The sequence below is a fragment of the Curcuma longa genome, chromosome 19, assembly GCF_044706935.1.
Source record: "Curcuma longa cultivar G26 ecotype Majalengka, Jawa Barat chromosome 19, ITB_CL_G26_1.1, whole genome shotgun sequence".
Taxonomy (NCBI): Eukaryota; Viridiplantae; Streptophyta; class Magnoliopsida; order Zingiberales; family Zingiberaceae; genus Curcuma; species Curcuma longa.
In genome coordinates this window covers 2,241,853-2,269,694 of record NC_133879.1, presented here as the reverse complement: position 1 = coordinate 2,269,694, position 27,842 = coordinate 2,241,853, and the positions used below count along the sequence as shown (strand labels likewise).

Here is a 27,842-nt window from a genome sequence, read left to right as displayed (position 1 = left end):
ATCAATGGTAGAACCTTCGCCATACCGTACCTCCGACCTGTGTTGCGGAGGAAAAGAGAGTTAACCATATTCGTTTCTTGGGGTTTTTATTTTCTTGACCTCTGCAATATCCAGAATTTCTTCATCTATCATTCAGTATTCATTGCATTCAAAGCCTAGATATTGAAGAGAATATAATGATTAAAGATTGAAAAATATATAATTCTTCACTATCATTCAGTATACATAGAGATTGAGCTTATATTCATTCGCAAAGATGTTGTAAGGTCATAATGAGATGTTCCTGAAATAACCTAGTAACATTGAGTTTTTGCACAATAATATAAATACGAAAAGCAAATGTACTTGCCATGAGACCAGATGATAAAGGATATAGTGCGAGACCATTCGACAAAGTGTATCCACCGATGCTCAATAGGAGCAAGGAATTTTCAACATCAACCAACCATTTACAGATTTTACAGGGAAGAGTTCTGCTTCAGTAGCACATAACCAGAGAGCACAACTCGATTTCGCTCCTTCACCTTTGTCTGATAAATAGCTCTGCAAATGCAAATTCATTTTGCGGTTCAAGTTTGATGTGCACAAAAATGAGCAAAATGAAAAAGGGACCAATGGACTTTACCTCGACCCTTCAAGCCACATTTCTGTAACTAGAGTTTCTCCAGGATATACATGCAAAAGGAAACGACCAAAGATGTTTTTAACAGCTGTTGCTTCCCCATCGCAAAAGGATCTTATGATGGCTCTCACCGCAAAACCAAGAGTACATAAACCATGAAGTATTGGGCGTGCAAACCTTGTGGATTGACATTAGAAAATTGCAACACAGCCCCAGGACAGTAGCTAATTAGCAGCAGTTTGGAAAATATTGAACTTTGCAGAGGAATAGAATTACTCAACCGAAAGAATAAAATCTCAAAGATGATTGAGATGGGAAAAACAAAGAATAAAATGGAAAAGAGTAAGACAATTTGGTCCCCAGGTATAATCCCATTACGCCAAATGATCAACTACCTGCTGCATGTTAAAGCGAATTTTTACATGTTCATTGTAACAGAGGAATTCTTCTATATTTGTTCTCGCACATGTTTAGCCAAGAATTTTGAAACACTTTACAAAACATCTAATGGGAGGTAGAAATCCAAAATGTCTACAGCAAATGAGAGGGCTCCATTTAAAGGCGTTGGCAAATCCCTCTAAGTAAAACAACTAATGAAGAACAACTCTAATCACTATTTCTTTCTGTTCCACAAGAGAATACAAGTCCTAAGGTAGCATTCCACTATTCTTAATTTGCTAAAGTGGAAATATAAATTTTGGTGCCCAACTGAACCATTTCATGTTTACTTAAAATCTAAATACTATAAATAAGATGTTCAGCTTTTTTGTCTGCCACATTAAATCCTAAGGGGTATTTTGACAATGATGGGAAAAAGTGGTCCCACGGGTACAAGGTATTATTTTAATCTTCTTAAGAATAAACAAAGGTATCTTCTTTATGTCAAAGGTGTCACTATGTTGAGAAGCATTCCTCTAGTGGAAGTACCACCTTTATCGAGTGTTTTAACTTGTTGGTCAAAGTGGCCTGCTAGCCCACTTTCTGCACACGAAGAGGAAACAAGAAAACAGGAAGAAAAAAACAGAAATAATAATAATGCCAGACCTAGAAGGTAACGTATTTTAATTGCTTACCCTGCCACCTGTGCAATCATCGGATCTGAATGAAGAGGATTATAATCGCCTGATAGCCTATACAATAGAGCCTGCAATTGGATCATAAAAGGGACTATATAAGTGCAATTTTCCTGTGAAATCTAATGGTTACTATAACAGAGAAGCACTTAGGAACTAGCTAAAAGGCAGAGTATAGTCACTGAAACGGGGACACAGCTTAGAATTGAGTGTCCAAGTCTCCAGTTTAGTATTAAGATCAAGGAGATACAAGGAAATATATGAGGGATATAAATACCAAACAACATGGAATTTATGTTGTAGTGTTTTGAGAATATGTGATGAATGGAAATAGATTTTATAAAAGCATAAAATCCTAAAAGATATGGCTGTACTCGCGACTAGAAAATATGTCAAGCATGACATTTTTTGTGGACATTTATTTTTAAATGTGATTATAAATATTTTATAATGATATTTATTAAAAACTCTTAATTTTAAAAATAGAAAGTTATATTAGACCATCTATAATGACAATTTTAATAAATGTAGTTATACTTATAGATTAATTAATTGGTTAAACATATTAATTCTATTTTTTTTAAACCTAAACTTTCTCTCTTTTGTTTCATCTCCCTTTCCAATCTCCAAGCAAGAAAATTCTTCGATGCGCAAGGTAATCCTAAATTCCTTAAACTTGTTTATTCCTGTTTACTGTTGTTCTTGTTCAGCAACAACAAATCTAGCGTGGCCGGCAAGGAAGTGGCACGGTTGATGAGGTAGAGAGGCGGCTGTTGCCTCGCGAGGTAGCGAACGGCCGCTCACGAGGCGGCCATTGCCTCATGAAGCAGTGAACTGCCGCACGCGAGGCGGTTGTTGCCTTGTGTGCTGCTGCAACAACCGTTTCACGTGCCACCGCCGCAGGCGTAGTAGCTCGCTGCCTCGCAGGCGCGATCGCTCGCAAGGTCAACGACCATTTTGTGTGAGGCCACATTGTTGCCTTGCAAGCGGCCGCCTCTAGCCGCTTCACGAGCAACCGACGCTCACTGCCTCGCCAGGTTACTGTCGCATTGCCGTCGGGAGTTCTCTCTATTGCCTTGCAATTCAGTACTCCAAGGACAAGTTAATCAATATAAATAAATCATTATTTGATTTAAACAATTCAGAATGAAGAATAAGCTTTGCATTTTCAACAATCGCTCGCGAGGCGGCCACTGCCTCACGAGGCAGCGAATTGCCACATGCGAGGTGGCCGTTGCCTCATGTGTCGCCGTAGTGGTTGTTTCACATGCGGTCGCTGCAGGCGCGACTGCTCGCTGCCTCCCAAGGGTGATCACTCGTGGGGTCAGCGACCATTTTGCATGAGGCCACGTCACTGCCTCGTAAACGGCTGCCTCTAGTCACCTCACGAGTAGCTGACGCTCACTGCCTAACCAAGTTGTTGTCACATTGCTGTCGGGAGTCCTCTCTGTTGCCTTGCAATTCAATACTCCAAGGACAAGTTGATCAATATAAATAAATCATTGTTTGATTTAAACAATTCAAAAACGAAGAATAAGCATTGCATTTCCACTCTCTATTCATGTTTCTGTTCCTGTTTCTAAGAAGACACTGTAGGAGAATTAGTAATGTCAACAATCATCTTTAGTGCAATGCAAGGATAGTCTACTGAACCTGGATAGAGAAGATAAATACATTAAAATTGTAGATTAATTAGTTTAAGAGAGAATTTTAAACTTCTTGATTAGTTTGCCCTTGGACCCATTTTGATAAGATTGATTTTATGATCAAACCTTCTTAATATATCTTGGTTAGCAAATTATCAATAGTAAAGAGGATCAAGGATGATAATGAGATAAATAAGTCTGTCTTTTCCGTGTTATGATTTAATTTATCATTTTCTAATGATTGCACTTTCACATGTTATGACTATGATGTTTAGATTTTTATAATGTTTAGGCTATGTTAAATTTAGTATTACATGCATTTTAAAGTTTAACAATCTGTCACAATGTTTAGATTTTAATTTTGAATTTATCATTTGTGTAAATTTAAAGAATTTCAAATTTGCACTTAGAAGTTTTAAAATCTATGACAATACTAATCTTTAATATATTTTTTTCTTATACTCCTGATATGTGTAAATCATGCATATGTTTTTGTTTATATTTAACATGCATTTATTGTTATACATGAGATTTATTTAAGTTAACTTTTATCTTTTATATTGATTTCTATTTTTTTAGTTCGGGTGATTGCTCTTTATGATATTTGATGATAGGACACGAAGATCATGACTTTGGAGCTTATTTGGAGATAAAAAGTCATTGGAATGACAAGTCAGCATAATACATGGCTTGACTGTGACACTTGCCACGATCATGTATCATCCATGAATGAAGACTTGGCCTCGGAGCAATAATCAGAGCTATCGGGAAGGAACACAATTAGGTCGTGGCACCTGCCACGACTATTTTCCATTCGAAAATTCGACGAGAAGCAACACAGAGTCCACCACAGGAAGGTCGTGGTGTCTACCACTGCCGTGGGGGCTAGGGTTTGTTGATGGTGCTCCGCGAAAAAATAATTTCTATTATATTTTGATAACTTTTGGAGTCTATAAAATCAACTAAGAGGCGCCGGTTCAAGGAATCGCGGGGTTCTAGTGATAGGAGAGTCGTCTTCGAAGAGATCCAAGAAGTCAGAGATTCCGATCGCCAAGAAGCATGTGGAGATTATCCAAAGGCATCATCGACATCTACAAATTGAGTTCTTGCACTTCTCTTTATTTTGAGTTGTAGAATGCTTTTAATGACATCTTTGACTTGTTTCTCCATCGTGATGGAGTAGTCTCCTTAATTCTAGAATTATGAAGTAACCGATGTTGAATTGATAATTAAAGTATGTTTGTTATTCTCTTTTATCACATTATATGTTGATACTTGATTTAGTTGTCAGTATGCATAACACATTAATATGCCTTAACGAACATTAGCATAAATCTTAGAGTGAGGAGGAAGAACCAAAAGGCAAACTTCGATCTTAGACCTATAATAACTAAACTTGAAAGGTTATTCATGAAAGTAGTTCAAATTCTCTCAAAGGTACTATTGGCTATCACAGAGCGTAAAGGGTTTGTCCTAGTTCGACTACCACAAAAGTAAAAACCGCGTTAGAGTAGATACACTGGTGTATTCTCGAAAGGGAGCATCAAGTACCTTAAGATAGACCACTTTCAAACATGATTAGCATTGAAGTAAAGAGAGATTCACAACTACATTGACAATGATCGTCGTGATGAAACCAAAGTCCTAGAATTGTCTCAAAAAACTAGTTTTATCCCCGTCTTTCAGTTCCGTTTTCTTAGTGCATTTGCTTTCACAACAATTCTCTCAATTTTAATTTGTTTAGATAACCTTCCATTGCCCATAAACTAACACTCAACTCCACTATTCCTGAGGACGATAATTTTACTACATGACGACCATGCACTTGCGGTTAGCACACATCGACTCCCCATGTATATTATATATATTATTTGTATATATTAGTTAATATATCTTCAATTAGCTAATTGTCAATTAGCCTAATTATAGTTTCCTTAGTTGGATTTTTTCCTTAGAAATATTCCTAGTTTGTATAAATAAACCTCATCGTATGTAAAGAAGATATATGGAGTGAGAATTCTTTTGGTTATTTCGTTTGACATGGTATCAAAGCCGATACCTTTCTCTCACCCTAATTTTTCTTTTCTTTTGCCGCCTCAATGTTAATTTGCGAAGCCTCCTTTTCCTCGAATTTCATGCTTTTGTGAAGCCTCCTTCGTTCCGTACTGTCTTCCTTTGGTTCGATCGGTGTTCAAGCGAATCAATCTCTTCTGGTAAGCTCTACTAGACGCTTGCAGCGAACTCGCCGGCACAGTCCCTGTTGCGAGCCGTTCCCTACCAACCGCTTGCTGACCTGCCACAGCTGCCGTTGACACCGCAGACCACCACCGTCGTCGCTGTTCCCGCAGTTGGCTCATCACATCACAACAGCTTCGGTCGTTGACAAACTAACGCCCGCTTCCCTGCGTTCGCCTCGAAGCTGGTGTACCGACTTGACGCCTTGAAGCTTCCTTGCGTTCCCTCCGTTCGTTGGCGCTTCATTCCTCGAGTTTTTTCCTTGGACGCGATCACGCGTGTCCTCCCCGACACTCGCAGGTGCGGCTCTGAAGGGCGACACATCTTCCACCTTGCGATCTGAGGGACAACGAAACCATCCTTAGACCGCGGTTCTTGGCGATCACGAAGGCTGTGATTTTCTGATATTGCACCTACCTTCCTGTAGATAAATTGGTCTTCTTTTAGCCGTGCTCCTTCCTTTGTCTCTTATTTCACATACTTTGGAATAAAATCTCATGACTGAAAATAAATCTTCTGCTCTAACGGATGTTGTGCTTGTGATGTCTAAAATCACGGATTACAAGTTAAATAGTTCAAAATATTTGGATTGGAGTAAAACTGTTTGTCTTTCCCTATGAAGTATTGACAAAAATAGGCACTTGACTGATGACCCTCCTCAAATGATTCGAGGTAGACATGGCTGAGAGAGGATGCTCGCTTATTTCTTTATATTCGAAATTGTATTGATAATAAGGTAATTGGTTTGATTAATCACTGTGAATTTGTTAAAGAATTGATGGCTTATCTAGAATTTCTGTATTATGAAAAAGGGAATATCTCCCGTATGTATGGATTTGCAAAGTTTTTTACCGTGTGAAAAAGCAAGATCAACCACTGATTAATTATTTTATGGCATTCAAGAAGACATATGAAGAGCTTAATATGTTGATGCCCTTTAGTCCTGATGTAAAGGTTCAACAACGCCAACGAGAGCAGATGACTATCATGAGCTTCCTCGCTAGCTTATCTCCTGACTTTGAATCTGCCAAATTACAAATTCTCTCTAGTTCTGAGGTCTTCTCCTTACAAGATGTATTTAGTCGCATTCTCCGTACAGAAAATACTACCCCTGTTCCACTTAGTGGTGCTTTGGTGAGTTGCAATACTAATTATGTGCCTAAAAAAATCAACTATTCACAGTGGAAATAAAGGAGGAGGCTCACAAGATATTGAAACTCGAACGCCGAATTCTAATGGTATTATATGCAACTATTGTCGTAAGCCGAGCCATACAAAGTTCGAGTGCAGAAAGCTTCAGTATAAAAATCAACAAAAACACTTGGCTCATATTGCATCCACTAATGATATCCCTGATAAATCAGCTCTTATCTGTACAGATGAATTTGCCAAGTTTTCTCAATATCAGGAATCACTCAAATCTGCATCTTCCTCTATCACTGTTATTGCTGATTCAAGTAACTACAACACATGTCTTGTTTCCTCATCCTCTAAATGGGTCATTGATTCCGGGACCACGGATCAAATGACAGGTAATTCTAGTCTCTTTTCTACTTTTTCACTCAAATCTAACACTCCGATTGTTACTTTAACTGATAGGTCTCCCTCTTGTGTTTGTGGGTATGACACTATCAATCTTACTCCTTTGATTTCTTTATCTTCGGTCTTACATTTACCTAATTTATCTTTTAATTTGCTCTCTGTTAGTTAATTAACTCGTAATCTTAACTGTTGCACCTCATTTTTTCCCAATCATTGTTTATTTCAGGATCCTTTGACGAAGAAGATTATTGGTAAAAGACATGAGTCTGGAGGCCTCTACATTCTTGACTCATCTATTCCAAGATCCTTCGCTTGCTCGAGTGTAACTTCTCCTTTCGAGGCTCATTGTAGGTTAGGTTATCTATCTCTTCCTTTGCTGAAGAAGCTTTGCCCATAATATAGTAGAGTGTCTTCATTAAATTGTGAGTCATGTCAATTTGCAAAGCATCACCGTCTTAGTTCAAGTCCAAGAATAAATAAACGTGTTATCATTTCTTTTGAGTTAGTTCATTCTGATATTTGGGGTCCTTGTCCTATTTTGTTTAAGCTTGATTTTAGGTATTTTGTCACTTTTGTAGATGATTATTCTTGTGTAATCTGATTATATTTAATGAAAAATCATTTTGAATTATTTTCTCTATTTTGTGCATTTTGTGCCGAGATTAAAATTTAATTCAATATGTCCATCTGCACTTTACGAAGTGATAATGCCAAGGAATATACGTCCAGTCTATTTCAATCTTACATGAGTTAGAACGGTATGCTTCATGAAACCTCTTGTGTTGATACTTCATCCTAAAATGGTATGGTTGAGTGTAAGAACCGACATCTTCTTGAGACTGCACAGGCCCTTTTATTTCAAATGAATGTTCCCAAATCTTTTTGGGCAGATGCAGTTTCTACAGTATATTTTCTCATTAACCGCATGCCATCATCTGTTCTTCATGGTGAGATCCCTTACAAAATTATGTTTTCCAATAAGTCGTCGTATCCTGTTAATCCTAGAATATTTGATAGCACTTGTTTTGTTCGGGATGTTCATCCACATGTCACTAAATTAGATCCCAAGTCTTTGAAGTGTATTTTCCTTGATTATTCTCGTCTTCAAAAAGGTTATAGGTATTATTATCCCAATATTAATAAATATCTTGTCTTAATTGATGTCACCTTCATGGAAGACACCTTATTTCTCATCCTCACTTATCCCAATTTCTCAAAAGGAAGATGATAATTTATTGGTATATTCTATCACATCCTCTACACCTGTCTCGAAACCGACTCTTGACAAGCCTCCTATTATTCAAGTATACTGCAGGTGTCAAGCTCTTGATTTATGTTATGCACCTACTACTTCGTCATCAGATCCAACTCCGAGTGATGATCTTCCTATTGCGTTATATAAAGGTAAACGCCTGTGTATTTATCCTATTTCTTCTTTTATTTCTTATAACGTTTTGACATCTTTTTCTTGCTCTTTTATTGCGTCACTTGACTCTATTTCTATTCCTAAAAATATCCGTGAGGTCATATCTCATCCTAGTTGGAAAGAGGCAATGATAGAGGAAATGAAAGCTTTGGATGACAATGACACTGGGGACTTGGTTGATCTACCTTTAGGTAAACGGGTTATTGGATGCAAATGGGTATTCACAGTTAAAGTCAATCCAGATTGGTCATTTGCCAGATTAAAATCCCGTCTTGTTGCTAAGGGCTATGTTCAGATCTATGGTGTGGATTATTCTGATACTTTTTCTCCTATTGCAGAGTTGATATTTGTTCAATTATTTATTCACTGGCTGCTACTCAACATTGACTTTTACATCAACTTGATATCAAGAATGTTTTCTTCATGGTGATCTTCAGGAAGAGGTGTATATGGAACAATCTCCTGGTTTTGTTGCTCAGGGGGAGATAGGACGAGTTTGTCATTTTGAAAATCTTTATATGGTTTGAAATAGAGTCCTCATACTTGGTTTGGAAAGTTTAGTCAAGTTATTGAAAAATTTGGTATGATGAAAAGTAAGTCCGATCATTCTGTGTTCTACAAGCAGTTAAGAGTTGATATCATTCTGTTAGTTGTGTATGTTGATATTATTATCATTGGAAGTGATACTACGGAAATTTCATCTCTTAAATCCTTCATTTTTAACTCAATTTCATACAAAAGACTTAGGAATGCTAAAATATTTCTTAGGTGTTGAAGTTATAAGGAGCAAAAAAGGTATATTTCTATTTCAGAGAAAATATATTCTCGACCTATTGACTGAGATGAAAAAATTAGAAGCAAAACCTTATAGTACTCCAATCACTCAGAACATGCACCTCACAGAAGATGGAACTATTTGAATATCCTGAGAGAATCGAAAGTTGGTTGGGAAGTTAAATTATCTTACTGTGACTCGTCCATATATTGCATATTCGGTTAGTGTTGTTAGTCAGTTTGTCATCTCCAACAGTTAATCATTAGGCAGCGTTAAAGCAAATTTTGTGTTACTTGAAGGGAACACCCGGATGGGGTATGATATATAAAAATTATGGGAGCACTCATATTGAATGTTTTTCAGATACAGATTGGGAAGGTTCTAAAATGGATAGAAGGTCTACTTCAGGTTATTGTATTTTTGTTAGAGAAAATTTAATCTCATGGAAGAGTAAAAAAAATAGAATGTTGTGTCGCGATCAAGTGCAGAGTTAGAATATAGGATAATGACACAATCTGTATGTGAGATAATGTGGATATATCAGTTGTTGACTGAAGTAGGACTTAAAATTTTAGTACTAACAAAACTATGTTATGATAATTAAGCCGTTATTCACATTGCATCAAATCTCATGTTTCATGAGCGAACTAAGCACATTAAAATTGATTGTCATTTCGTTCGTGAAAAAATTCAACAAGGCTTGATTACTACAGGATATGTGAAGATTGAAGAACAACTAAGGGGCATCTTCACAAAAGCTTTAATTGGAGCCGGATTAATTATCTTTGTAATAAGTTGAGCATGATTAATATTTATGTGCCAACTTGAGGGGGAGTATTATCTGTATATATTAGTTAATATATCTTCAATTAGTTAGTTGTCAATTAGCCCAATTATAGTTTCCTTAATTGATTCTTTCCTTAGAAAGATTTCTAATTTGTATATAAATAGACCTCATCATATGTAAAGAAGATATATAGAGTGAGAATTCTTTTGGTTATTTCGTTTAACAATATATATATGTTAAACTTATTGTTTTGTAGAATTATTATGGATAAGAGTTGGATGTTTTACCGATATAAACTGAGTACAAAAATGGAGTTGAGAATTTCTTACATTTTGCATTTTCTAATGCAAACATAAATGGAATGATTTTAAGTCCTTGTGTATGGTGTAAGATTAGTATATGTGTTTCGAGAGAGGTTGCATATGATCATTGGACGGTTGATGTATTTATCAAAGGTTATACTGGATAGCTCATGGAGAGATAGCATATAGTGCACCTTCAAATTCTATTTTTATTCCATCTCAAAAGGATGCAGATGATATGCAAAATTTAATTCATGAGGCATTTGGGATTCCATGGCACAATGATAGTATAATTAGTACATTAGAATTTCAAAATGATAAGAAGATTCCTACTGGAGAGGCTGAGAAATTCTATAAGTTAATTGATGATTCATAAAAAGAATTATATCAAGGATGCAAGAAATTCTTAAAACTTACATTCATTATTTGCTTGCTTCACTTAAAGTGTGTAGGCAAAATTACCAATAAGATTTTCATATGGTGTGAGGTATCAGTACAAGTTGTCCTAGAACCAGAAGAGAGTTAGTTAGACCTTATGATCTTTTACAGAGATTTGAGGATACATAGGAATGATAGTTTAGTTAGACCTTATAATCTTTTACAGAGGTTTGAGAATACATAGGAACAAGGATTAAACCGAGTTATCGCGCGATACGGATGAATTTTTTTCCGAGGTATCGGCACCGGCACATCACCGGCATGGTTCCGGATTAAAACACTGCCGGAGGTGTCGCCTGGGCGCGGCGACGCCTCCGTCGCCTGGGCGCATCGGCACCGGCAGGCGTCGCCCGGCACCGCGGGTGTCGCCTGGCGCATGAAAACACCGCCCGGAGGCGTCGCCTGGGCGCGGCGGCGCCACCGAAGGCGATCGCCCGGGCTCGATGACGCCGCCAGAGGAGGCGCTCGGAGCCGGGAGTGGCCTCCGCGCGCGGTCCGCGTGCTGCAGTGCGATCGATTTTTGAATTTTTTTTTTAAACTTAGGGTTTAATTAAATTTTAATAATCAACTCCTAGCTATAGTTCGGGATAATTTAAATAGGCTTTAATAAAATCCATAAAATTAGTTTATTATTTTTTTTATTTTTTATTTTTAAATATTTAGATTAAATTTTTTATTTTAGTTAATATATTATATATTTTAAAAATACCGAAACTATACCGGCACGGTACGATATGGTACCGAAACTGTATCGTTCCGGTCCGGAACCGAAACTCCGGTACGGCTCGATATTTTAAACCTTATATTCCACCTCGTCCATATTTAGGGTAAGGTTTGTTTAATTTCTTTTTTATTATCTGTTCCACACACCTTTAAACTTTTGCTCTCTTTTGAACTTTCATATAAATTGGATGTCCTGTCTTGATCAAAATATATTTGATTTGACAAATATTGTGGAGCATAGATCCAAATATTATAGTAGGGAGACAAACACTAGGACCAAATTGGTGTGAGGTATAAGTACAAGTTGTCCTAGAACCAGAAGAGAGTTAGTTAGACCTTATGATCTTTTACAGAGATTTGAGGATACATAGGAATGATAGTTTAGTTAGACCTTATAATCTTTTACAGAGGTTTGAGAATACATAGGAATGATAGTTTGGCCTTATCATCTGGTATGATTTTAAATTTTTAGTGAAATATTATTAATTTTTTATACTTATCGTGCTATTAAAATTTTAAACAAATATGAAATGTATTTGCAGTTGACAGTAAACGAATACTACTATTAGGTACATATGAAATAATACTTTATTTGTTTCTCATTTGGTATGATAGGTAGAGCTATCAAACGGGCTAACCCATGGCGGAGCGGGCCAACCCATGACGGACCCATCATATGGCGGGGCGGGGCGGGCCAACCCACTAACTTGGCGGGTTGAGAAATCTCCAACCCAACCCAACTTAAGGCGGGCCGCGGGTTAGGTGGGCCAACCCGCGGGCCTGTTAAAAAATAAAAAAATATTTTAAAAATTAAAAATTTTAAATTGAAATTATAATTTAAATGAACTAAGTTGAAAATTTTAAGTTTGAATTATAATTTTTAATCTTGAATTGTAATTTAAATGGATCAAACCTACTAATTCATTGAATTTTCTACTTTAATTTTAAAATTTAAAATAAATAAATAAACTTTCTCAACCCACGCAGGTCGCGGACCTAGGCGGGCCAACCCATCTGAACCCATCTTAAAATGGGTTAATAAAATTTCAACCCAACCCCCCTAAATTACTTGGCGGGGTGGGCCAACCCGGCGGGCCTAACCCAACTTGACGACTATAATGATAGGTAATCTTTTAAATTATTTTTATTAACTCTATATTTTTATTATTTTATTTTACTTATACAAATATATGCATTGTATTTGTAGGTGACGGTGCATGGATTTTGCTTACAATATGATGATTTAGTTGAATTTTTATTTTGTAAGACTTTGTTAGTTCTACAACTTAATGTTTTGAGTGTATTTTATTAGTGTATAGTTAATTTTAGATGTAAAAGACTTATCATTAGTATTGCTTTTGTAAATTTGACTCAAATGATTGTTAGATAAATAAAAACTATCTATTAGCACTTTAAATTGTATTTTGAAATGAGTGAATTTCTATTCTATATGGTGGATGAATTATGATGATATGTAAAATTTAAATTAAGATTATATATTCTAAATAAATATCAGTGATAATTTTTAATGCCATTATAAATTATTATAAATGATATTTATTGATGTCATTATAGATTAGTTAAAGTGATATTTTAAAATAACCTTATAAATTATCATTACTGACAACTTTTATTGTCCTTATATAAAAATATAAGATACTTATAATTGTCAATATAAATGAGTTTAGGTGACATTTAAATTTGTCCTTATTACAAAAATAATAAGGCAAACATAAATGTCCTTGAAACATGATTCTTTTTTGACATTTCAGATTGTCATTATATCCCTAAATTAGGGATGACAATTTCCTCTGAATCCAATGGAGGATCCGATATCCAACCCAAATGGAGGAAGGTATGGATGGATTTTTTTGACCCGATTAAATAATTGGGTAATCGAGCATGGAGACTTTCGGATATGGGTATGGGGGTGGGTCTAGTGAAATTATCCATATCTAACCCGAATAACCAATTAAATAATATATATATATATATCCACAAACTATTTTTTTCTTTCATTTCACCGACAACCAATTAAAGATAAAATAAGAAAATAAATTTGATTTTCTTCTTCTCGACTTCTCTCATCTAGCCTATAGATGTTTCTTCTGTTTTTGTTGAATTATGTTTGTTTATATGATATTAATTCTAATATACTTTTGTTGAATGATGGTAGTTAGATGGAATGAAGAAAATTATTAGTATAAATGATATCCGATCCTCTAATATGGGGATGAGGATGGATATCCATCCTCCGATGGGTATGGGGATGGGGATAAAAGTTGAATACACAATGGGGATAGAGATGAATATAATAAATGGGGATGAGAACAGAGGATATAAACTCCAACCCAAACCCGACTCATTGTCATCCCTACCCTAAATTGAGATACTTTCAAAGTTAGCATTAATATTTTATAATGACGATACAAAAATATCAAGAATGCCAGAGGGCCTAAGACGACATCACTTTATAGGGAATTTATCAGTGATGTCACCACAACTTTAATGTCACTAAAAGTATACTAAACTAAAAGTATACTATAAAGGTGTTTATGTGTGCCCTTAAAGAGTATTATTCTTGTAGTGACTGTTAAACTCTTCAGTACTGGATAGTTGATAAAACAATACAACTCCTAAATGTAGGTGTAAGACTCCATATTAATGTAGCAAGGGTTTCCCCAAGATGAGGAAATGTATATTATCTACAAAATATAATACGGTTAAGTTTCCAATGTTTCTGAGTGTTCTGAGGTATCATATGTTTCTATAGTTGGAAACCATCTGTGTTGTTTACCTTTAGTCCATCAAGTCATATATGTTAGAGGTGAGATTAATAGAGTTGTTGTTCTGGGAGGCTTAGTCCCCCATTAACAGTTTTTTATTTAGGATGTTATCATGAGTATATATGCCCATGTAATGGTTATCTCATTAATAACATGCAATAAATATTTTATCCTATCCCCATCAAAAGCCCCCTCCTAAGTTTAGGATTTTCAATAAGAGGTATCCACTAACCTCCTCCTCATCTCTCTTCCTTTGCTTGTTTCCAGCCACAACACAGCAAGCATAGAAGAATGTCAACAGAAACCCACACACCTTGATTTTGAGTCCTACTACATTAACTCAAAACACCAAGTGCGACCTCCTTCCAGATATCCATCCAGGGAGAGGTTCTATCCTTCTCTAGATCAGCACCTCGATATCCTGGAGACCACTAATGCCAGATGTTTGCGACATCTTCCCCAGCGAACCATCACAACTTGCAAAATGGTAAGAACCTAGAAGAACTGAGAGCAGAGGATCACAAGTCACCCAACCACATCCCCAAGCCATGAGGGCCTCGACCTCTAACCTCCATGCAAGACTATATGAATTTCTTTTCTACAACATGCAAGAAGTGAATCTGCCGAAGACTTCTCTACCAGTGTGCCCTGTCTTCTTTCTTCCAGATTGAATTCTTGCAGAACCTTTTGACACCAGCAGCGATGTGGTCTGGCAAACCAATGTGTTATAGTGCCTATCTCTTTCTTCTCAATTCCCCGACACCATGCTTAAAAACATTGTGGAGGAGAGGAAGGCACAACAAAGGTCTATAACTTCCATTTTGACCTTTGCAATTAGCAGTGTGTTTCTTGTATATATGTCATTATTGAGCTCATTATCTTCTCCATCTAATAGATTTGTACTAGATTTTCGACCCTAGCACGTTCTTCCGTCATTAGGTGATCTCTTTTTCTTTTTTCAGTACATCTTTCTTTTTTCTTTTGCTGCTTCATATTTATTGTCCTCTTCTGAAGTATTATAGTGTTATGTTCACATGTTGATGAGCCACATCAACCATAAGACCTTTATCAAGTGTTTCCTTCTCATTTATTTAGTCAATTTTGAGCTGTCGTATGTCCTATAGGAAGAACCCAACTACGATCTTATCTCCATTCTATTTCCTTTGTGTGTAGCACATATGCCACCTAAACATCAATAAAGACCTGAACAATGAAAATGTACTATTCTCATGTTAAATATAGCAAAGGGATGAGCGGTGTTCTCTATCTCCTGTAAAAATCAGAACAGAGAAAATATTTATTATCATATTGCTAAATGTAGCAAAGTGCCAAGCTACTCTACCTATCAACTGATCTATGTTTTCTGTACAAGCCTCAAGTATTTTCCTTTTCCTTCATTTATTGCATCCAGACATAATTGCTGCTCGAGGGAGAAGCATACTCAAGGAATTAGTTTTGGGGTTATTTTTATTCTTATTTAGTTCATTTTTTTCTCTCTTTATCATCTGTCTCTCTTTGTCAACATGATGATTTGAGATTGAACATTGATTGTGTGCTCCACCATCTCCAATTTTGTTATGCATACGTACAAGTTTTGTTTTTGTTTCACTATTAGTGTTCCTACTCTATCTTCATTTATAAGAATTTGTCTAATTTATAAAATAAGTTGGACATAGATAGTATTTATGCACTTGCTGGAAGAGTAACGTTAGAATTTTGATTAATAGGGTTATTAGTATAGTGAATTTAGCCTCTACTTGAAAGTCCAAGATTTGGGATAGTTTTATCAGAGTCTTTATATATTATCTGATCAATGCATTCTTTTTCATACCCCTAAAATTCTACACCATGTCACTTAATACCTTTGGTTCACATAATGGAATTGATATGGAATAGAAGTTATTCCGAGATAATGGAATCAGAATATTCTTTAGTTTACTTTGAGGAATGGAATTGGAGGAACATTTTCATTCTTTTATTTGGTTTATAGAATTATTGAAAGTGATAAACAATAAATAAATCAACACAATAACAACTATCCGTGTTAAGCAAGGATTGAAATCTTGAACTGTTTCGCTTAATACCGGTAAAATTTCTCGTTCTACAAACGGACCAGCACCGGCACTAGCGATTCCGGTCGGAGTGCGGTCCGAAGGTGTCGCACAGGCCTGGCTACGCCACCAGAGGCGTGGCTCAGGCCCGACCACGCCGCCAGAGACGTAGCTCGAGTCCAACAACGCCTCCTAAGATGTCGCGCGGGTTGCGCGGACCCCGATCACGCGGAACAATAAAGATCGATTTTTTAAACTTATGTTTTAATAATAACTTAGGTTAATAATTTTAATCAACTTCTATCTATAGTTGGAATAATTTAAATAGACTTAATTAAAGTTTCATAAAATTATCCTATTATTTTTTTAAAAAATATTTTATTTTTTATTTTTAAAAATTTAGATTAATTTTTTTATTTTTAATTAATATATTTTATATTTTAAAAATACTGAAACTATATCGACAAAATACGATACGGTACCAAAACTATATCGTTTCGATCTGGGACTAAAACCTCAGCACGGCTCAGTATTTTAAACCTTGATGCTAAGTAAAACACAATGACTTAAGTAGGTCTAGCAAACCAGCTCATTAGATCTGCATGAGTTGCTTAGCCCACTCAACTCGCTCTGGCCACTTGATTGATAGGTTTAATCTGTAAGACCCATTTAGTAGGAATGATCAGTGTGTGATCTGCTTGGCGTGCTCAATTAATACACTCTGCTCGGCCTGTAGGATCTTGTTTGCCCATACAACACACCCAATTCGCTTGGTCCATCAAGCTATGACCTATTTGATGCCCCTATGGCTCGCTCAATCCACTCAATCCAACTCAGTCCAGTCCCGCCTGGCTTGCTGAGTCTAACTCACCCAGGCTGTCTAGCACAATTGGCCTATCAAATATACTTAGCCCACTTGACCACTTTATTTGTCCTATTAGGAGAATTAAATAGAGTACATATATGCAAAGTTTAATTTATCATTCTGAGCTGAGTGAGGTATCCATCCCTAACTAGAGAGATATAGACATATAATCTCAGTGTCATGTGGACATGCCGAGATAGGTGTCAGTGCCCCTAAATCTAAGGAACAAGTCAATAAGAACAAGACCTTGAATAAGAGGAAGGAATAAAGAGAAGAAAAAGAGCTAAAAGAGGTAATCCCTATGACTTAACTGGAGAAGCTGGAGGACCTGGTCATGCTCAAGAGGAGAAGAAGCTTGAGATAGAGATAAATGGCTCGAGATAGAGAAGAAGCAGAAGTATGATTTTGAGATGAAGTGGTGGTGGTGTTTTGAGATGGAGAAGAAGAAGTTTGAGAGGAAGGGGTATTGGTGCCATTTTGTGTCAATTCTTCAGCGAAACGGTTTGTATTGCTGGTTTCGAGAGACTGGGAATATAAATAATTTGGAGAATAGAAAAAAGTAGAATTAGGAACTTGGAAAATATTATAAAATAGCTAGGAAGCATGATCAAGAAATAGAATTGATATTCTAACTTTATTTTGTAACCAAACATTAGAATAGTTGTTCCGCTGGAATTTTTAGTGAATTTCAGTGAACCAAATCCACCATTAGACAAAGGTGTACACCTAATGAACTTAGAATTACTGGACCAAGGACTAAAAACCCAAAAACCACAACACAAAAGATGTTGTCAAAGCCTTTGTTGTCATATTACAAATTTTATTAGTTGAAACTTACTAGCATTTTGTAGTGTTCTTATTTAGTTTAGCAAGTAGGAAATGAGTCCATTAATTGAGCCTTGTGGCAATACTTGAAATTCAACTACTGCAGGGATCACAACTGTACAACTCTTTGGTTTTAATAAAAGTAACCTCAAGAACTCATCAAAAAATAAATCTGGAGAAGCAACCTAGAATAATGAGATAGGCAGATTGAAGTAAAAATAATGTAATGAGAAAAGAGTAGAGAAAATATATAATGATTTTTAGTGCTTTGATTGATCTATCTAAGAATAACCTCAAGTACATGACAAAATCATAAACATAGAAAAGAAAGCTAGAGTGGTGAGATAGGCAAATTAAAGTGAACAATCTATCCAGTAAAGGTTAGAAAAAAATATGCAGACTTTCTAGTGCCTCGATTGGTCTATGTACAATTTGAACAACTCTTCTATAATTGCATAGAATAACCCCAAGAACACAACCCAACATATACATAGAAAACCAATCAAGATTGATAAGATAATAGCGAAACAAAGTTTAAAATGTATCAAATAACTAATGGATAAGGAGATTATATTTGAGGTACTTATCAAAAATGCCTCAATGTTTAATAGATTTTGCAAAATGCCCTCAGGTTTTAATTAATGGCAAAGCACTGGTTTCCATTTTGTTGTCAAAATCTCCCTGCTCCATTAACAAACGAGTAATTTAGGTAATAATTTAGAATGGTAAAATATGTATTTTGGTCTTAAATATAGCCATTTTGATAGCAAAATGGAAATCTTGGAGGATGTTTTGACATACTAATAAGCTTAAGGGGACATTTTGAGAAAGTTAATAATAAGGGGCATTTTGAAAAATATCATTATTGATTTTGACATTTTCTTAGATGCTCTAAAACATGCCATGCATGTTATTTGTTGTTGCACATTCGTTCAATGTGTGCTTGTCAATCATGTGCCACACAACAAATACATCCCATAAGCCATCTAAGATGGTTAACCTTAATCCACCCACCCCACAACCCATCTCTCTCATCACCTTGACAAACTTCTTCACCTTAACAATGCATGTGCCTCCTCACTAGTCTCACCTACCTCCACCTACTCCTCGTTCAACTCAACAAATTCCTCAATATAGGACCCCTTCTCCAATCTAGTCGCCTCATCGATAGTCTTCATTAACATCCCCCCTCATTGACATCCACACCTCCTTCCTCAATAGTCTACGCCTCCTACTCTATGAACTCCTTGGTCCAAACGCTCGTTCTCCACCATAGCCACCTCATAAATTGCCTCTTCAATAAACTTCCTCACCACAACCACCTTGGCCAACTCCCTCAATAACAACCCCTCCGCCTCATCAATACCTGTGTCTCTGGATCGTAATATGTTGTTATCGACCTCAAATACTCAAGGTAACAAATTCAATGCTTATTACCAAGACATATAGAACCCTTTTTTCCAATAAGAAGCATGCATCCTTCTTCCTGATCTCTACCTACCATGGAAGTCGACCAATTCTCTCATGATCACAACCAACACTTTTTCCACCTCCTAGAACCACCACAAGCATTAATTTCATACAACATTCCTACTATAGAGGTTGACATCGCCACCATTTCTGCTGATCATCACTCCAATCCGACATCATGCCTCAAATCATGACTGGAGTCTAAAGGCATTGACCTCATCTTCACATTCACAGGGGCCTATGAGGCCCTTCCACCGTTCATCACTCCAGCTTAACATCATGCTTCAAATCATGACTAAGAATCCACAAGCCACTAGTTATTTAAATTGAGTCTCACAAGCAATGGTTACTCCATCCGATTTGCATCCACAGAACTGCATAAGCCCATCCCTTTGGTTCACCAAGACCACAGGGATAGTGGCTTCCAATGGAGGGAAGGGCTCTTCCTCAACTACTACTGGACCAAAGCTAAGATCTCATTGCCCTTGGACTCGATCTGACACCCTTGCATGAAACAACATAGGCAACAATGGCAATAATATATGAATGTGGAATCACAAAGTAATCTAAATTCATGTTCCACAAGGAATTATTTATATAGAAGGGAACATGCAATCCCAAAAGTATATATATAGAATATTACAAAATACAGAAATAAGAACTAAAAGCACAAAATGAAATTTAGTATGCATAATATATAGAAAAGAGATCTTTCAAAAGTGAAATAAGAAATATGCAGTAAGTAATGCCTGTTGAAACTATAAGCAGCATATCCAATAAATGACAGTAGAGTACAAAAATCACTATCCTTGAAATATAAAGAATCTATATGGGACTTCAAAGAAAAGCAACCTGAGATAGTTGGGTTGTTTCTTCAAAAATTGCAGTAGGCTGATGTTTAGGAATTGAAAATCGAGAGGGCTGACTATCTGAATAGGTTTTGTACGAATATGGCTGTGATGCGCTTGAAAAACCTCCAGAACCACGCAAGTATATTGAACTCCTACAAAAATAAGCAAGTGAAGATTTAGTTATAAAGTATCGACATGTTAGCACATACAATATAGGCCACTGACCTGTTCATGCACAGCACTTCACCAGACTCTTTTATGTAACTTGTAGTTTCAATCTCAATTATAGTTGCTTTTCCTGTATCAGGTTTATTTAAATAAGTTCGAATTTTTCAAGAGAGAATATCCAATAGAAATAAAGATGGATATAAAGGAAAAGATCACTTTTTCTACAAGTCGGCAGGTACATTAATACAGTTTTGCTTAAAGTCGACTAATTTCAATTTGAAGAAGACAAAACAGTATATAGAATAGAAATAAAAATGGAGGACAACAGACCTTTGTCATGCAAGCCAGCAACTTTGACTTTGTTGAGAATCTGGAGCAAATACAGTGTAAATTACAGTATTAATTAAGCAAATTAATTCAAACATAATGGATTACTCAAACAACTTGGAAACGAACATAGAAACCTAAACAATGTTCTTGAACTTTTAATATAAATGAGGTTCAGTTATTTGAAAAGGCATAAATAGGATATCTCAAGGAAAGAACATGCCAAATGTATAGATAAAAATATTAAATATAATCAAATCCAAGGCATACATAGTGCCGTGCCCAAGTATTAGATAGAATTAGTTATGTCTAAGGGCATAAATACATGAGAGACTCTATACTAAAACAAAATAATATCCATCTCTCAACTTGGTCTTAAAGTGGGTTCCTCTCTTGGGCAAAGTTTTTCTTCCTAATCCCATAAGGAAGAGGTGGCAATTTATTTCTGGTGGTGCAGTTCTGGTCCACAATCATAAACCCTAATTTTCTCTCTCTTCTCTCCACTATCATAAACTAATTTATGGTCGTTAAATGTCTTAGCGAATTTTATATTTTTTTTAATCTAGTTTATGTAATAAGCTTGACATTGATAATATATATGCTCAAGTTTGAGGAGTGTTAGCTAAAAATATTAGATGTAATCTTAAGGTATGTCTATTTTTATTCCTAGTCCTATGTTTGGATATAATTAGTATGTTTAAGGGCTATAATACATGAATTATAACTCTATATCAACAATAAAATAGTCTATCTATCTGAACTCTAGAAAGTTGTGGTTCTCTCCTTGTGACATGGTAATAGATCCTAGAGAAGAGACAACACAACATTGTGTTTGTTATTGATAAGTATTTAAGAAACATATAAAGCTTACAAGAGATTTCTCTTGTGAAATGACCAACTCATTTAGAAATGAATTTGGAAAACATATTTAGTAATATTCACCTATTTATCTATCTATCTAACTATTTTTTCGTATCCTCAAGTAACAAGGCTCAAATGTCTCCATAGACTTGGGTGCCAAATTAGTTTGTTTAAAAGAAGAATTTACTCTCAGCGAGACTAATCTAAAAGAATAATACATTTTAACACTGCACAAAATTCAAAATTTTACCCAAAATTGCATTGCATTTCCAAAAAGGATGGAAGAATAATTGCTTACCACTCAAAAAAGATGATACAAATTAGAGTTGCCCACAATAAAATACTAAGGAATAACTTGTAGGGTTGAAAATGAACTAAACGTTCGTAAGCAAATTTAGTGTTCAACTAGGTAAAAGCTTATTTATATTGATTAAATATATGCAAGGTCAATTAAATATTCAAATATGACCAACTCATTAAACTAAATGAAAAAGGTTAAACACATATGTGTTCAAGTCATTAATGTTGGTGAATAGAGATTGTGAATTATTTGTAAACAAGGTCCACGAACGAAGCTTGTGAATCATGTTAATTAACAAAGCTCCTATCAACTTTATAAATAGAACTATAAATAACAAAGAAGCTCTTAAAAAAAACAACTTTAGATACTCACTGGCCAACCAAACAAGCATAAGAATGTAAAAGTTTCAAACAATGTCAAATTAAGAGTTTGATAACATCTAAAAAACCAAGCTCAAGTTAAGCTCGAACTAAGCTCAAGCTCAAAAAAAGAAAACAAGTACAGCCTGAACATCTATTTCAACATCTTGGTTAATTTTAGGGTCACTTTAGCTTAGCTCAATTATCTTATCAATCCATCTTGAACAACACAAAACTTGATTCAACTTGGCTCATTTACAACCCTACAACTTGTGCCCTCAAGGCTCTAGCACAATCACAAGAAAAAGTACCATCATGACAAAAACATCTTACAAAGCTATTTGAGGGACTGCATTATAGGAAAAGGTACACCCTTGTTCCAAAATCCTATACAGCTATATGAACAAAAGCATTAAAAGGAAAATGTACCATTGTGCAAGCAATTTTGCCGTTACTTGAAGGAAAGAATTACAAAAAGTTACTTGAAGGAAAGAATTACAAAAAGAAGGTATAATATTGACAAAAATCTTACGCAGCTATTTGAAGGAAGGGGCCGGTAGATTTCTATATACTGTTGACCATGCAACAGAAGCCTAGGATCATATCTGTAGAGAGTGCAACATTTATCTTATGAACCAAAAATTGAGGATATTTGCATAGATGCTAAAAGGCAGAACTATAATGCTACCAAAGAATTATTGTACATAATAATTACTCACTGCAGTCCATGAATTCCTTCAAGTCCAAGACCTCTAGCAAAGGGAAACAGAGCAGCAAAGGTAGGAAAAACCTGCAGCACAATATTTAAACATTGATCTAATAAAGTTATTAACTTAAGCCATAACAAACATAGCTCATGGCAGTTATGAAGTAAATTTCTCAAGGTAAAAATAAAAGTAGATCCAGGATGATATTGAAGTAACAAAATTGTTATTAACATTGATTGTATATATAGTTACTATCAATTAATGGATATATAGCTACATATATAAAACTATGTCTATATGTAATTAATTATTATATTACATATAATTAGTGTGATCGAGAAAAGGCAAATTCACCATCATGGCTCTGCCATGTAATGTGATCCCCCGATCACCGCTACTCCACTCTCATGAGTTAGCTACTCACCATTGTTGTTCACTTTCCTCCACAGCTCTACCTCCCCCGGTTCTCCATGGCTCCACCTCCCTCAATTCTCCACAGTTACACCTCCAAGAATGTCTTCATCAACTTAGCACTAGCGATTCTTTGCTACCCCCTTGTCCCCAAATTTTGATTCTCGATCATGACTTTGTCTAAATGAAACAATTTTGAGGAGAAAGAAAAAGAAGAGGAGTAGAACTGTGAGGTATATGTATGTGTCGGTATGGACGACAGTCGTATCTTGGAGCAGGAGAAGAACGATGTGCATCGGTCATGCTAGGCAGCATAACTCACTACTTAAACATGTGAAGGTCAACCCTTGTGGGCTGGGAATTTTAATTTTCAAGCCATTAGATTGGGGAGAGATTATGAGTTAAGAGCTCCTTTCTTGGACGGATGAGTTAAAGGACAAATTAGGAGCAATGGATAAGTTAGCAAATGAATCATCTTTCCACTATTTTCTTATGATATAAAGAGAGGAGAGATTTTTCAAGGTATGAATTTGAATGCCCATCTTTCTTGACCCAAAAGGCCTTTCAAAACATGGAGAAGGAAGAAAAAAAACTTTTAGAACTCATGGAAAACTCAAGCACAAATTTTAGAGAGAGAAAGAGGCATTTTAATATAAAAATATATATCTTGAGGTTACAATTAAGAGAAAGAGGCATTTTAATATAAAAATATATATCTTGAAAAAGGTTACAATTAAGCACCATGTGCTTTGCACACCATGAGATCATGTGAACACATGAGAGTTCATGTGCAACTTACATATGTAGTGTGGTGTAACACAGCGTTACACGGTCACAAGTCACACATGCAATCAGCACTAATGTGGCACACACAAACACACATGGTAAATGAGGCTTACATGGTGTGTATGAGGTGCAATGTGGCTATTTGTTTGATTGCTTTGCAATTCACATCATTGCAAGATGCAATAAGATGGTATTTAATTTATTGTCATGTGGAACGACACACATCACCTAGGCCACAATGTGGGGCGACAAATTGACTTCTAGGTCGCACATGTCAATAGTTTCATTTCAACTCAAGCGGTATGACTCAATGGTTGTGAGTGAACTAGTACCTTGTATAGTGTAATATGGATTGTCCAAGTAATCCAAGGGCATATATAAAACTTGGTTGGGTGCAACATGAGACATGATCAAACTAGGGGTTAAAGACTAGTTTATACAAGATTTAGGAGTGGGCTAAACATACTCACTTCAAATCCTTTCCTCATACCAAGGTTCTTCTTCCTCCTTGTTGGCTTTTCTTTGGCAGTGCAACTCATAAAAGGGGAGTTAATCCAAATTCACAAGACCCAAATTGCACACAATTGGTAAGGGTGAAATAAGCCTTAAGGGAAGAAACCACACATTTCAAGATCATCGATTGCTATAAGTTGATTTCTAATTCACTAACAACCAATTCATACCATTAGCAATTGTTTAGAAAATTATTTCTCTATGCATATTTGTCCAAGAAAAAAAATTTGTCACTTCCCTCAACTTTTTGTCTTTCTTATAAGTCGATCATTTTAATTTATCATATTTCAAAGGAAACAAGAGTAAATAGGACATCGATGAGTATTGCTAGGTAGTGGGTGAAAGGATCATGAGGGCATGCCAAAGCAAGCTCGACAAGATAAGTTTGAAGAGTGGAGGAGATAACGAGAGATCATGAAGACACAACTATTGTTCTCGATTGCACCATAGTCAATACTAAGCGGAGATAGTCAATGAGTTGAGACATGGAACAGAAAGAAATTTTGTGCGATGATAAAGTAGAGAGATGGGGAGGGAAGTCATGATATACATCATGCTATGGTCTCTTCCTTGATGTTAGATGGACTAGAACATTATGAGGAAAACCTACAGCTCTGGTAACAACTAAGAAAAATAATACTTTGCAATAGTACACTGAAGCATAAGACACAAGGAGAAAGTTACATTCATAGGAGTGGTCACATAGTGTAATAATATATCATTACGAATCAAGAAGGTATCATAACAAGGCAATTTGACTTTTTTCCTTAGGAAGTTCATTACCAAAGGTTATACACCTAATAATTAGCATATTCACAGAGAAGAGAAAAACAATTAATAGGACTTTTTAAGGAAAAAATAGACAAGGCGAAGAACTTGTGAATTAAACTAAAAGGCACAAAATTGAAAATATAATTGGATTAGTGTGTGTGCGCGCGCGCAATTTTTGACCTTGATGAACTTTTGCCCATTTTTATGGTAAACATAGATGAGTTCCTTCTCGTCCACCGCGTCTCCAGAACAAGTTCCGATGCCTAGAGCGTAGAGCGCTACATCTCTGTTAACAAGAACAAACAGACGAGGAAGAAAGTCAAACGAAATGAAATGAACGGATTTCATGAAGCGTGAAGGAGGCAAAGAATCTGAGAGCTTCCGGAACTAACCTTTCTGTATAGCAAAACGACGTCTGCGAGAAATAAAGGAAAACGAAATAAAAAAAAGGGAAGAAACAAAGGGCAGAACCGAAGGGCATCAGAGCAGGACGGAGAATAACCTCGGAGAACCTGTGGGAGATCACCAGCTCGGGATCGATTGCGGACGACGAGGGATTCGAGATCACCATGCCTCAGCCTGGTCGAGGAGCGACAGAATATCGATCTCAATTTTCAACTCCTGTCCTGCTCGCTGGACAAGTGCAACCACATGAGGGAAGGTTCATTAATGGAAGGGGAAGGAAGGGGAAGGGAGGGAAAGGAAGGGGAAGGAGGTATTTATATTTTTCTTGTTTGGAAGGAAGGGAAGGTTTATTAACGTAACATGTGATACCTTATTTGGGAGGAAGGGGAAGGAAATGAAGATTAAATATATAAAATTATAAAAATATCCTTACTTGTTAAAATAGATCTATAATAATTTAGAAATAATTGTTCGTTAGGTATTTTATTTTATCTAATGCCTTATAACTATTCGTTCAATGATCTCGTCAATCGAAATTATAAATTAAATATATAAAATTATAAAAATATCTTTATTTTTTAAAATAAATCTATATGTAAAAAAATATATATAGCTCATAAGATTAACAAAAATTAATATTTACAACTTAAATAAATAAAAAATTTAAAAAATAATAAGTAGATATATAAAAATATGTGAAATACAGAATTTATACATTTTGGTACGATAAAAGATAAATCAATATTTTTATATATATTTTTATAAAAATTTACTTTATATATATTTTTTTATAAAAATTTATTTATGTAAAAATTTACGACGAAGGTTAACATCAAGGAGTGCGAATGACGACTACGTTATGTGACGAGGAGCAACGGTGCAAAAATCTAATAGATAAGTTATTTTAATAATTAATATTTTAATATAAGGGTAAAATTGGAATAAATATATTTTCACATTTCCTTCCCCTTCCTTACACCCCAAATCGGAGTGTAAGGAATTGTGTCTATTTATGGTCATGCAAGGGGAAAGCTTACCCTTCCTTCCCTTCTCTCCCCTTCCCTCACTTCTTTACAAACAAGGTTACAAATTCCCTTCCCCTTATTTACCCTTTCTTCCCCTTCCCTCACCTCCTCCCAAACAATTAGGCCCAGGGCAGGGGTGTGGTGGTAAGACGTAGTGTGAATTACTAAGCAATCAGATCCACGTCAAGAGCCATCGTAATATTTTTTTCAAAATTATTTGATGGACAAAATACAATTGTCCATCTCATCTCAAATTAGAACTCATAAGATATATCCGATTAAAAAAATACAACTACAATTAGCACTTGAATACATGTTATTTTTATAATTTAGGAAAATACCCCTAAATTAATGATAATTTCCTAAAAAATGCACTTCAAATTTGAGAATCTCCAAAAAGCACACTAAAATTTCATTTTTCCCAAGAGACACACTTGATTCCAAATTTATCCCTTCCTCACTTGATTACTTCATTGGCAGTTTCCCAATACATTCAAACCACATTTTATTTATAAAATTGTGTCGTTGGCTAATTCATGTAACCTTTTGTGCGAGGAAAACAAATATATTATCTTTTTGCTTGGTGGAAACAATCTATCTCAGTTTGTCGAAAATAATCATCTCTCTCTCATCGTCGAAAACCTCAAAAGTCTAAACTTTACACATCTTATTCCACTTTCAGCTCGCGATAAGTGAGTTAGGATTTTTCTTGAAACTCACCTACTGATAAGCTTTCCCTCTCCCATTTGAGTTTAGAGTTTAATTTTGCCTTATCATCTTATGGGTTGTCG

At 35.6% G+C, this 27,842-nt stretch overlaps 1 protein-coding gene across 1 annotated transcript; it reads right to left on the bottom strand.

The window, feature by feature from the left end:
* Positions 1-180: 180 nt before the first annotated feature.
* LOC141812439 (enoyl-CoA hydratase 2, peroxisomal) lies at positions 181-26,282 on the bottom strand. The gene is made up of 11 exons (XM_074700428.1): positions 26,124-26,282; positions 26,014-26,036; positions 25,802-25,907; positions 23,153-23,223; positions 22,966-23,038; positions 20,916-20,955; positions 20,643-20,715; positions 20,419-20,569; positions 1,696-1,766; positions 626-799; positions 181-543 (listed from the first exon to the last, which is right to left on the bottom strand). Exons 1-11 carry the CDS (start codon positions 26,190-26,192, stop codon positions 459-461), a joined length of 936 nt encoding a protein of 311 aa, XP_074556529.1. The 5' UTR covers positions 26,193-26,282; the 3' UTR covers positions 181-458.
* Positions 26,283-27,842: the final 1,560 nt, after the last annotated feature.

What these genes read in the sequence shown, in the direction of transcription:
- LOC141812439 (XM_074700428.1), bottom strand. Translation starts at nt 26,192, where the DNA reads ATGGTGATCTCGAATCCCTCGTCGTCCGCAATCGATCCCGAGCTGGTG. An exon ending in TGCTGGCTTGCATGACAAAG is followed by an intron (nt 20,716 to 20,915) that starts GTCTGTTGTCCT and finishes AACCTGATACAG; the next exon opens with GAAAAGCAACTATAATTGAG. An exon ending in ATGATTGCACAGGTGGCAGG is followed by an intron (nt 800 to 1,695) that starts GTAAGCAATTAA and finishes TCAATCCACAAG; the next exon opens with GTTTGCACGCCCAATACTTC.